This window comes from Paramormyrops kingsleyae, chromosome 17, assembly GCF_048594095.1.
Source record: "Paramormyrops kingsleyae isolate MSU_618 chromosome 17, PKINGS_0.4, whole genome shotgun sequence".
NCBI lineage: Eukaryota > Metazoa > Chordata > Actinopteri > Osteoglossiformes > Mormyridae > Paramormyrops > Paramormyrops kingsleyae.
In genome coordinates this window covers 21,731,944-21,744,696 of record NC_132813.1, presented here as the reverse complement: position 1 = coordinate 21,744,696, position 12,753 = coordinate 21,731,944, and the positions used below count along the sequence as shown (strand labels likewise).

The 12,753-nt window shown below is 42.9% G+C and overlaps 1 protein-coding gene across 11 annotated transcripts in view; it reads left to right on the top strand.

The window, feature by feature from the left end:
* The window catches only part of frya (furry homolog a (Drosophila)), a 74,580-nt gene extending 62,345 nt beyond the window's left edge, over window positions 1-12,235 (top strand). For 6 of the 11 annotated variants that reach the window (XM_072701434.1, XM_072701435.1, XM_023825975.2 and 3 more), the window contains exons 52-61: window positions 1,990-2,193; window positions 2,638-2,817; window positions 3,608-3,762; window positions 4,154-4,361; window positions 7,892-8,038; window positions 8,122-8,220; window positions 8,765-8,848; window positions 10,018-10,128; window positions 10,365-10,555; window positions 10,877-12,235. In XM_072701434.1, the coding sequence (XP_072557535.1) occupies window positions 1,990-2,193; window positions 2,638-2,817; window positions 3,608-3,762; window positions 4,154-4,361; window positions 7,892-8,038; window positions 8,122-8,220; window positions 8,765-8,848; window positions 10,018-10,128; window positions 10,365-10,555; window positions 10,877-11,135 (1,638 nt within the window). In that variant the 3' untranslated portion in view covers window positions 11,136-12,235. The other 5 variants (XM_023825978.2, XM_023825980.2, XM_072701433.1 and 2 more) reach the window with 4 other exon arrangements.
* Window positions 12,236-12,753: the final 518 nt, after the last annotated feature.

Sequence of the window (12,753 nt, the reverse complement as noted above, 5' to 3'; positions counted from 1 at the left end):
TGCCAGTCAGAGTCTGGGCTAAAGTAATTGGCCTGTTTTACTACTGTATGTAGAAAGCTAATTCATTTTTAAAGTTTAAAGCTGTGGTATTCTATGAGCAATATAACAGTTTGTTCCTTGACAGAGATGTTTGTCTGAGGTTTTTAAACTGTTTTAGTTGAATAGCAAGATTACCACTTTAGATTTATGGTACTCGCATGCTTACCCCATTTTGACTATATTTTAAACATATCTCTAATTTAAATTGTGCATGCACTACTTATTAAATACATCCTTTATCATCCTTCCTAATCCGCTGTTGTAATTTGGTTTCTTTTTGTTTTTTGGTCTGTGCCACCTAGGAACTCCAGGTAAGATCAGCCATGCTGCAGTTTTGACAGCTTGTGCAGTAGCAGAGTGTAGTACGTCCTGGTTTAGACTGTGTCATCATGGTAACTGTAGTGTAGAGGGTGATCTTTGTGCATGCTCATCTCAGTGTTTTGGGGCATTGAATGAGATTCTAGATCCACATAATACAAACCGAGGAGTAGAAGCAGGATTAAAAACTAATGATCACAGCCAAGCTGCATGACTACATGGGTCATATTTAACCAGTACATTCAGACTGTCTGTTTGTAAACATCTGCTTGACAGTGTGACTCAGGTGAGGTCATAGGAGCTCATTGAGTATGTGATATTTACCGATTATATCAGAAGCTGTGCCAAATTCATACCCAAGTGTCATATTTAGCAATCTGCCAGCCAACAACTCATAGCAAGTTCTGTCATTAGGAACTGGACATCTAATTTTTGATAACTAATGCATTGATTAATTACCTAATTTACTGGAATAAACAGACATGCTAAATTGGTAGAAATAAACTTGTGTATTACAGATGAAGTTATTAAAACGTTAGTGGGCAAATTACCCGTTGAGGTCTGAAGTACCCACAGGAGTTGCCAACAGAGCCAGTTTGCAAACTGCTGATGGCGTCACCAGGTCATGTGACACTTTGCGTGTGGATGTAAGGAAGCGTGTGGCCATTATCGCATGCCCAGTAGCACCTTTATCCTGTGCTAATCAAGTCACTAATAACTCCCACAGTTATGTTACTTGGAAATGTTACTGTGTGCTTCGGATTTCCTCCCGGGTGCTCTTCCACCCCTCTGGAACTGAACATCACTTCTGCTCCAGTGGGTCCAGTGATGAGAAGCAGGGGTGGACCAGAGCAGCAGCATGATCTAATTTGGTACATGGGAAAAGTGCAGTGCACTTAAAATGCCATTTTCTGTTGTGCCTGTTAACAATCAAAAAGCGGCACTCAGACGGGTACGGTGTGGATGTTTCTCTCAACGTTTATTACAGTAGCCCATCATTTTCATCTTTGCCCATGTGCAATGTTTTACACACTTAAGAGTTGGGTTAAAAAAGTCCAGGTCTTTTCAGCATAAAACGTTGCTTTAATTTGCTGGTCAGAGATCATGCTCATCTGCGTCCCCTGTCACCTTTCAATTAACCATGAGCTCCATTCTGCATGCCATCCCAAAGCGGGGGAGTGTACCTCCCTCTTGTCCGTGTGGAATACTTTCAGCCTGTCGCCACGGAAACTCCCTTGTTTAAGCTGGAGCCGGGGCGGAATGTGAAAGCATGTGGTCAAGTCTGAGGTCGCTCAAAAGCTAAATCGAACCCAAAGCCATTTGGCAATAGCAAAGGAGCTCTCACTGGACTCCAGGGAATGGATAAAGTAAATATTTCATTATTTCAGCTAGCTCTTAATGTGCTTGAATACTTGTATGTTTAATTATTTATAGCCACCAAGCACTTTTTTTTATGTAACCTTGGGGGTTTGTGACCTTGTTCTGTCCTCGCATATGGCTCATGTAGCATTAGGCTTTCCTCATCCACATGTTCTCCTGTTTACATTCTTACTAAGGCGCTCATGGTGGGAGGCGAGTCGACAGCTCTGGCTCTGATGGGCGTGCAGTGCTGAGGGCTCCATTGTCTTGCAGGGCGAGAGCGTGGACAATTTTAACTGGGGAGCACGGCGACGCTCCATGGACAGCCTGGACCAAGGCGACTCGCTGCCACCGCTGGAGGAACGCCAGCACTTGGGCAGCATGCCCAGCCTGGGCCAGCCCGCCCCCGAAGACTCTGACGAGTCATCGGAGGCAGAGTCGCTAACGGCTAGCCAGATCCTCTCTCACTCGCAAATCGTAAGTCTCGCCCCATCTTCTGTGAATTGTGCCGGTGAACTTAATGTAGCGGTGTATAGATTAGTGTGGATGAGGAAACTTTTTGCGTTTATGAACAGTGCAGCTGCAGAATGGCTGAGGGTTTAGGGAGTTTCCTGCTCACCTTGTAACTCACATCTTCCATCTACTCCAGTTTTGAGGCAGTTTCCTCACACTGCATCCTGCTAACACCAGGCTTAGCTCCACCCTGCCCCTTGCTGAGTCACCCTAACCCCTCAGCTGCCACTGGCAGGCTGGCCTGCTCTCGCTGTAGAAAGTAACTCAGCTTTGTCCTCTGCCATCATTTTCACTGCAGCTTATGCCTATTTTAAACAGCTGATTTACTGGGGACCACCTGACACTTTGCGGAACTTCTGCTTAGTGCCTACTTGCGATTGCTGAGGTTTTTGTGTATTTGTTTTGAAGCGACAGTCTGCAAGGACTCTTGCTGTATTCCGGCAGATCATGAACCTCTCCCCCACTGAAGAGGCCAGTCACACGGACTCTCTGTCCACCTCCTTTGACACAACGTCAGCCGAGCCTCTCTCCCTGAACACTCGGACTCCCAGTCTGGAAATCTCTCCACCGGAAGACCTGAACCAGCCGGTGAATAAGGGCTTTGGGGTGACGGACCACTGGGGACAGCCTCACCCCTATTCTTACCGCACCTCCATTCTCGAGTTGTCCACCAAAGTTGCCAAATAAGAATGTTGGACGCTTTCCTCTTATGCACTATTCTGATTTGTCCCAATCTACTCCATCTTTGGCAGCTTTATCAAAAATTAACACTGCAACACAAGGGAACTGGGTGTTTATCTTTTTATTCTTTGTTACAGCATGCTTTCCTGAGCTTAAGTCTAACAGACAATCTTTCATTAGTTTTAAGGCATTTAGAGCTCCTGCTTTATCCTTTTTTGGTGTATAACCCTGTTTTCGGGCACATGCATGCTTGGGGCTTTTTTGTTTGGGTTGTGCTCTCCATGTGGCAATGTGTACAGCTGCTTTTATGAGCTGCAGAATGCTATTGGCTCATTCGTAGCATGTGACAGACCTAGAAAGGAGAGGTACACATTGCCTCTAGCTCAGCTATGGGTGCCAGAATGTTTGTGCATCATCTCCAAACATTTCTGAATTGGCATCATTGGCACTCAAGAATGTGTAAAAACACTAAGGAATAAAAACATCTTCTGGATTGTCTCTGCCTTTGGAAAAGGTCAGTGTATTAATGATAATATGGTAGTTAATGCTCATGAATATGTCTGTGTTTTATGGATTGTGTACTTTATTTAATATGAGGGTATGGGCTCTGGTGTCATATGCTAGCCTTTGGTCGTAGACCGTGAAGTGTCACGTGGCCTGGCACTGATATGGCCCCCGTCGGGATTTTACGCCACAGACTGATGTGTCCGGGGACGATGACGACACCAATGCCCACGAGGATGGCCTCTCGCTCTCCATCAGTGACCTCGTACCTGGCTTCCATGGTGGCACCAGCATCGTGTTGGATATGGGATGTGGGGAGCAAGACCTGGACCCAGGCCTTCTAACCAGGTATGGGACCCTAAGCATCTGTGTTCATCAGCCAGAGTTAGTATTCAACTACAGGAGGCAAGCTGTGATATGTTTCAGGGGGAGGCAGGATTGCTCTGTTAAAAGTATGTTATTGGCACTAACAATCCAAGCATCTAGCCAGGGGCTTACAAGTTGCTATCCAAGGAATTCCTGCTACTTTTCCTCAACAGTGGACATTGTGTAATAGGATTTGACTGACTGAGAAGGTCCTGACTCTTTTTGCTTGGCAGTGCTAGCGCTAATTGCTAATACACCATTTATAAGCATAGATGCTATCAATGTTGTCAGTTGTGCTGTTTTCACCTCCATGGGCTACAGACATGGTTTATCCCACCGCTAAGCCATGACGCTTGTGTGCATCTTACGGCAGCCTGGCCGAGGAGGACAAAGACGAGCTGCTGGAGTCGCGCTCCTCGCCGCTGCCGTCTCCGTTCTTCTCCGCCATCCTGGCTGCGTTCCAGCCGGCCGCATGCGATGACGCAGAGGAGGCCTGGCGCTGCCACATAAACCAGCTGGCGTCCGACATGGACGGCTCCTGTGCTGCCTACACCTTCCACATCTTCTCCTCACTTTTCCAGGTAATGCCCCCCCATGGGGTGAATGCGGAACAAAACAGAATCTGACCCAGAATGCCAATAGGCTAAACAGATGCTAATTTAGTCAGAAAGTCAGATTTTTGGTGATTTTTCAAGTAAGTTGCTGCAAAACACTTCACAGTTGATGCAGTGGTGTCAGCAGAAAATTTTGATTGGGGTGGCCATCGGGGGCCAGTGATATTTTTTGGGGGTAGTCACACCACACAGTGTCTATTCTATGGTTCTGCTTAGAAAATTAAAGAATGAATACAGTGGTACCTCAGTACTCGAACTTATTAGAACTTGAATTTCTTAAAAGTCGAACAAACCAGTTCGAAAAAAAATGACCTAGAACACAATCTGAATCTCAGAAATCGAACCGTGAACACCGACCTAAGATAAATTGTACACGCCGGGAAATGAGTCACGCGGCACGTCTCTCAGCGGAAACAAAGGGTAACGCTTCAGTCTCAGCCTCGCATTCGCTGTGATTGCATCGTTTGTTAGTGATAGTGCTTTTTTTATTGAAAATATCAGGTAATACACTGTACTTTATATCATTTTGATAGCTATTGCTCACCAAAAAGTTACGCTATAGTTGTACAAATGTTACAACCTAAAAGTTTGCGATTTACAAACAAATTAACAAATACAGAGTAATAATAAAAATAAACAATGGACCGCATGGCATAGTCTAGTGTTGGCGCAGTGTTGGGGCATGGCTTGGGGTAGTGTTGGGGTACATTCTTTATTATCATAATTTTCATATGTACAAAAAAAGTGATATATAACAGAGCAGGTTATTGCACATTGTAAATTTTTTAGAAATATTGCACAGATTTAGCTTGGTAAGGTATTGCCCAGGTTTGTGAAAGACAGCATACCCGTCCATATTCATTTATAATTGCAACAGCCCTAGGATATGTGCTGTTTTTCAGTCCGTTTGTTTTTGCTTTTATTCACCTGTACCGCTTTCCTGAGGGTAACAGCTGGAAGTGTAGCTGGAAGGTGATGTCTTGGGTGGGACGTGTCCTTCAGGATGCTGCAGGATATTCAGTGGCAGCAGGACCTGTACAGCTCCTCCAAGGAGAGGAGAGTGCAGCCCATGATCCTCTGCGCTGTGTTGATGACCCTCTGGAGCGCTGCCTTGTCTTGAGCAGTGCAGCTGGCAAACCACACTGGGATGCATTATGTCATCACACTTTCCACAGAGCATCTGTAAAACGAGATCAGCAGCTCCTTGGTTATGGCATTGTTTTTCAGGACCCTCAGGAGTCTCTGCTGTGCCTTCTTGATCAGCGCAGTGATGTTGGTCTTCCAGGTTAGGTCCTCATTCAGGTGCAGGACCAAAAACCTGAAGACAGAGACCCTCTCCACACAGTCCTCATTGCTGTATATGGACTGAGGGTCAGATCTGTTTCTTCTGAAGTCCACAGTTATCTCTTTTGTGTTTGTGGTGTTAAGGGCCGGGTTGTTATTTCTGCACCACGATGACAGTTTTTCCACCTCGTCCATGTATTCAGACTCGTCTCCCCCTGTGATGAGTCGGACCACTGTCGTGTCGTCCGCGAACTTCACAATAGAATTGCTTGGTTGGGTGGGGGTGCAGTCGTGTGTGTAGAGAGTGTACAAAAGGGGACTCAGCACACATCCCTGTGGGGAGCCGGTGCTGAGGCTGAGTGCTGTGGAGAGATGAGGCCCCATTTTGACTCTGTAGGCGGTCGCTGAGGAAGTCCTTAATCCAGAGGCAGGTGGAGTATGAGAAGCCAAGGTTGTTTAATTTTGTTACCAGTCTATTTGGGATGATCGTGTTAAATGCCGAGCTGAAGTCGATGAAAAGAAGCCTGGCGTAACTGTCCTTCTGTTCCAGGTGGGTCAGGGTTATGTGGAGGGCTGAGGCTATTGTATCCTCCGACGATCTGGTTTCACCTGTATGCAAACTGATGGGGGTCGAATGTGGGTGGAAGTCCTTCAATGATGTGCTTTCTGACCAGTATCTCAAAACACTTCATAACGATTGAAGTGAGAGCCACTGGCCGGAAGTCGTTTCGGCTGCTGTTGGTGGTCTTTTTTGGAACAGGGATAATGGTTGAGGCCTTCAGGCAAGGTGGGACAATGGCCTGTGTTGAATATTTTAGTGAAAACCCCTGTGAGCTGGTCTGCACAGTCCTTCAGCACTAATCTGTGATGCCGTCAGGTCCTGCCGCTTTACTGGGGTTTACTGCTCGTAGCATGCGCCTCACGTCACACTCCCCCACCCTGAAGATGTGGCTGGTGTTCACTGGTGGATGTGATGTAGTCGGATCTGGTGTTTTTTGTTCAAAGCGGGCGAAGAAGCAGTTCAGCTCCTCCGTCAACGCAGCATCGCCATCCACAGCAGACAGATTACAGCACTGAATGGTTTTAACATAATAAGTATTTAATTTTTGTTTCATTGCTCCTCTACCTTGCTGGAATCACTTATGAGCATAAATAGAAATGCAAATCAGGAAATTAAAACAGGTATACTGCCCAGCACTACTCCAACTATAACTGAACACACCTGACCTTAATATTTACTACTCCCTTTGATTCAATTTTCTCAAGAGTGTAAACTGTACGATCCATAGCCTAAAGTCTTACACGGGAGAGAGGATTATGGCCTGAGGCCACTAAAGCCGTGGGTAGAAGGTTATTGGATACAATGGTAATTAAACTGATGTTTAATCTTGGATATTCTGTCCTTAATGTTTCTGATTTGCTTTTTCCTTTAATTACGCCTAGAATTTTTTTTGGTCGTTTCAGCCAGTGGTTTTTCAGCCAGGATTTACTAGAACGCAGATATTACAGCCATCAACTATATACAGAGATATCAGTTTTCATTTACTATGAGGAAATATGTATTTGTAGTGACCCATCCAATATGCTGGTTTCTGCTACCATTATCCATTCCATCAAAGAAAGTCAGCAGTGCTCCGATTAACTGAGAAATTGATTAGTTTGCAGGTCTGTACAATTCGATAATGTGATTGTGTCTGGGTTTCAGACACATTATCACCATCTAGCAGTATTTTGCAGGTCGGAGCTACGTGCAGATCAGCAGCTTTGTGCTCATGGATCAGACTTCAAAACAGTTTGAGGAAAGTCCCAAAAATACGTCACTCAGTTAAGGAGTGTCACATGATGCACAAATGTGCTTTTAAGCATTCATAAACTGGTTGTACAATTGAAAATATGTTGTCGCAAAAATACACACTTGCAAATTATGAGGAATCTACAAATAGAAAATTTGTTCAGGGATATGTTCATGTATTTGTACAAATCATTCTGCAATTTTCAAATGCAAATTTACAAGGCACCGGTTGAAAGATATTTGTGTGGATAGTAAAACACATATGTGACATGTCTGTTACACAGGGATCATGCTGTCAGTAATACTGAGGCTAATCTCTCTCCATAAATCAAAGCAGCGTGGAAGTCATGAACAAACGATGACTACCTTTGTCTACATTCCACTCTGTCTAGCAGTGACAAAACGTTTGTTCTCGTTTCAGAACATTCAGAAGAAATTCTGCTCGCTAACCTGTGATGCTGCTGGTTACCTTGGTGACAGCCTACGGGGTATAGGGGCCAAGTTTGTGAGGTCATCCCAAATGCTGACATGCTCTGAGTGCCCCACACTCTTTGTAGATGCTGACACTGTGAGTAGCATTGGATGTCTGTCTGTCTCACATACATACACACGCAGATACACACCAACTTAATACCTGCTTATCTTTCCTAGATCATCTCATATGGGTTACTGGAGAAGCTGAAGTTCAGTGTCTTGGAGCTTCAGGAGTACCTGGACACTTACAATAACAGAAAAGAGGCTGCAGTATCTGTAAGCAACTAAATACCTTTCCTGTTATTTTGACTTTCATGAGTTCACAGGTGACACTCACTGGATCTCTGTGTTCTGTGGTGAGCACTGGGTGTAGCACCTTAACCATCGTGTTTATCATCTCTTCCTCATCCTTCTTGCTTAGTGTCTTATGAGGAGAGGTTAGCCGAGTTGAATCTTTTAGCTTTGAGTAAAGGAGACTAAGGGGGGACATGATCCAGGTCTATAAGATTCTAACGGGTCTGGATGCTGTTCAGCCAAATGGCTATTTCAATATTAGTTTAAATACTAGAACTCGTGGAAATTAGTGAGAGAACATTTTAAAATGAATTTGAGAAAGCACTTCTTTCCACAGCGTGTAGTTAGAGTATGGAATAGTCTTCCTGTTAGTGTAGCACAGGCTAATACCCTGGGGTCCTTTAAATCAGAACTAGATAAGATTTTAACAATTCTGAGCTTTTTCTCCCTAGTTCTCCCTAAAGGAGCTTGATGGGCCGAATGGCCTCCTCTCGTCTGTAAATTTCTTATGTTCTTGTGTTCTTAGTGGTTACGAAACTGCAAGGCCAGCTTCCCCAAGGCCTCAGGGAACAGAGTGATTACCTGCCAACCAAGGGATTCAGAAGAAAAGGTAGCCATCCCTGATGAGACTGTCCTGTGTTGATGATGTTAACCCGAGTAAACAAATCAGAATATCAGATGGACTGCTGTTGCATATTAATGAGATTAACTAATTAACCACTAGAACATTGTTTAGAAAGTGCTTGTTTAATGTGGATTTAATTGATTGTATAAAAATAATTATGTTTGTTCAGTGTTTTGTATTTATGTTAGTAGTGGCATCAAAACCATTTACTTTAGAGGCTCCAATTCCCTCAGGTTACTTCTGGTTCCATTTCAATTGATCTTTTACACGTTTCCCTATGAACCACACCCTCTGGTAGCTCTGTGAGTTTAATACTTTCATTTTCCTCCCACTCTTAATCTTGGCTTGTTTGGACAATCCCCTGGTTGCCACATATCATACTGATTCTGCCCTGCTTTGCAATGCAACCCCTGAACTCTGTTGGGAAGAACAGCAGAATCCCAGATCAAAGCAAAAAAAAATAAATCTATGGGGAAAACCAATTGCAAACTGACTGCCTGCCACTGAAAGTGCTGAGGAATGGTCTAAAAACACTTACGTCATTTATATATGCTAACGTATGCTAAAGGGAGTCCCAGCAGAGTACTCACTTGTGCTTTTCCTTCTAAATAACTGCTTTTATGCCTGGCCTGTCAAACAACTCAAATAAGGCCTCCAGGGTCCCTGTAAGCTTTTCAAACTGCATTTCTCTCTCCCGCCCGTTGCATGTGAGACTTAAGACATCTGCTAACTGCTAACGACATTTTCTTTGGCAGAAGAATGCATGCTCTTCATTGATTTTTCTGTATGCACTTCTCACCTTTCTCTTGTCCTGTGACATGCTTGCTCTGTAGCAAATGGAATCTCTGGCAGTAAGTTAAAATAACAACTATTTTTTAATCAATACAAAGGCAAAATACATAATCAATTCATTTCTGAAGTATCGTAATTATGTCAGCTACTCAACATCACCGTGTATAGGCTATTTAGGTATCAGTGCCGTTATTTAAGGGCCATAATGTGGTTGACTTTAGCCGGATCACTGCACCTGTATGCATTAAAGACTTTCAATTCTGAGATGTGATGGTCTGTATAAATACATGGTACTGTCCTGTTGCAGCAGATTTGCAGTTAATCTGAACATGTGTGCATGTTTGTGTGTGTCTCCTCTTCAGCAACTGGAGTTGTGTCAAAGGCTGTACAAGCTCCACTTCCAGTTGCTGCTGCTCTTTCAGTCTTACTGTAAGCTGATTGGTCAGGTTTACGCCATCAGCTCTGTTCCAGAGGTACAACAATCCTGACACAGTCTTTCCACCAAAGAAAAGCAAATTTTGGTCATATTTTGCATTTATCATTATCATAAAAATAATACTTAGTTAATAATGTTAAGCTCTCTAAATCATTTTCATTGGATGTACAGTGGATTTTAAGAAAAATTTTGTACAAAGATTCAGTGTAGTCACTGTCATCCGTTAGTAGTTGTTATGTTGCTTTAGTAATTACTTCTTATTACCCCTTGTAGCTGTTGAACATGTCCCAGGAGCTGAGTGACTTAAAGAGCAATTTAAGAGCTGCAGCTGCATCTGTAGTTGCCAAAGAGAGCCCTTCACTGGACCCCATTTTCAGCTCCTCTGAGGCAGCCGTGCAGGCCGTCCTGGAAAGCCTGAAAAACAATCAGCTCACAGCCACCATCCAATACATCCGTCACTGCAGGTGAACATCTCACAGTGCAGTTGCAATGTTCTGTGATCGGGAGGATTCATATCATCCTGAGACCCGAGGAAAAAAAGTGTCCTTCAATTTTAGGTTATTTGTCTTTGGAGGAAATAAGACAACGTACAATTTAGATTTTTTCAAATTTATTTTTAATTTCATCATCTCCTCTTTAGTGTACAACAGGAATAAATATGTCTCCTTACATGAGTGAAAAGATAGATGCAAAAACAAAATGTCCACTACAATGGACATAAACGAATGGGTGGGGTCTCAGGAGGATATAGTTCTCTCATCTGATTGCTGCTTATCCTTCTACAGGAGGACTTGGCCCAATGACATCTTTGGCAGCAATTCTGAAGACGAGGTCCAGACCCTGCTGAATATCTATTTCCGCCACCAAACACTGGGCCAGACTGGCACCTTCGCCCTGGTGGGCTCTGACCAAGACATGTCACACATCTGTGTCAAGTTGATGGAGCTCAATAGCGAGATAAGGGACATGATCCATCAGGCCCAGGGCTACAGAGTCGTTGGTACCTACCTCCCAGATTCCAGCGTGTCAGGCACTAGTCTTTAATGGGAGAACATTTAGCTCAGCCCTTCCTCCTATCTTAGGCTATCATTGCACCTGCATTGGCCTGGAGAAGTTCTGGGGTAGGTTCTCCTGACCTTGCTTGGTTGGCAGGAGCTCCTGGATGCCCGGTGTGCAGCAATACTGTGGAAGTGAAAGGAACACAAGACTCTATTGCATAAAAGACTGAATCTTTACTTTTTTTGCACTAATAAGTATGTATGAAGTCACAAAGTCACATGGTGGCTGTGGCAGCTGCTGGGATCAGTGACTACCACCCCTAACAAAGACATATACCAAAGTTATATTAACTTATTCTTCTGCAGATGTTTGCCATTTTTAATGTTTAGGGAAAACGTGCAATGCTTCACGTGAGTGAAAAAAACTTACTATACCATTCAAAGAATGTTTTTTTTTCTAATTATAGTGCTTCTGGCTACTTGAATTTCTAAGGAACTGAGAAAGAGGCATATTGTTTCATTTGTTATTACTTGGCGAAGGTGGAGAGCGTGTTTATATGTGCACCAAACTGTAACCAGATTATCATCCATCGCACACTGTAGCACGTTCATTTATGAACATACATGCTGAACTACTTTGACACTACAGCAAAGATGCTGTCATTCAATATTTCTGTTGGTCACTTATCAGTTGCTACATTCATCTTCCATATGCATTTTGCTGGTGTTTTTTCTCTATAGTTCTTAGCTTCTACAGTTATTTATATTAAAACAACATGCATTTAACTTAGTAGTTTTATAGGATATAAAGAAACAATGTTCTATCTATTAAAACTGCCAAGCATGCATATTTTATGTTTTATGAAATGTATTAGAAATATTTATAAACAAAAGAAATTATTTTAACTGAAAGATACATTTGTATATACTACAGAGAGAGCTTTGTTGGTAAAATATTTTTTAATTTGCGATGAAATAAACTGCGTGAAAACATGAAAAAGGAGAAAGGAACACTTTTAAAGCTTCCATAAGAATTTTCACAGTTGGTTTCTCAACTTGTAAATACTTTTGCTTTTGTGAAGTAATTTTGGTTGATGTTCTGTAAACTTATGTAACAAAATAAAAATCCAAAATGCTGAACAATAACTATTTAATGTCCTTCTCTTGAAGGTGTAACAAAGTTTGGGAACATTAGCAGGGTTGCAGAGCAAAAAAAGAGCTTGGTCATAAATGCTTTAACACTGTAATATTATAATATGATTGTCTATATCAATATGTAGCAGGGGAGTCCATTTCACATTTAAATTATTTAACTTTCAGGTTCTTCTGGTCCATTTCTATTTTGTTTCCTTAATTTAAACAAAAATTAGGAATTTAACACTTGAAGATACAGGGTCAGTCAGTCCTATAAACTATATCTTCTGAGGAGTCGCTGACGTGACAGCCGCCAAAGTGAAACTTGGAGATGAAGCTTGCCCAGGCCGGTACAGTGAAGATAACTACATAAACATTTCACCCATCTTCCATTCGCTTATCAAGTTACAACGGCGAATTATACATACGTAACTAAGAAACCTTTTCTAAAATGTGTAACTCCTACACTTTACATCAGTAGTCATCAACTGGCCGACTCTGCTTGGCGTGATCTATACATTTCTGGCGAT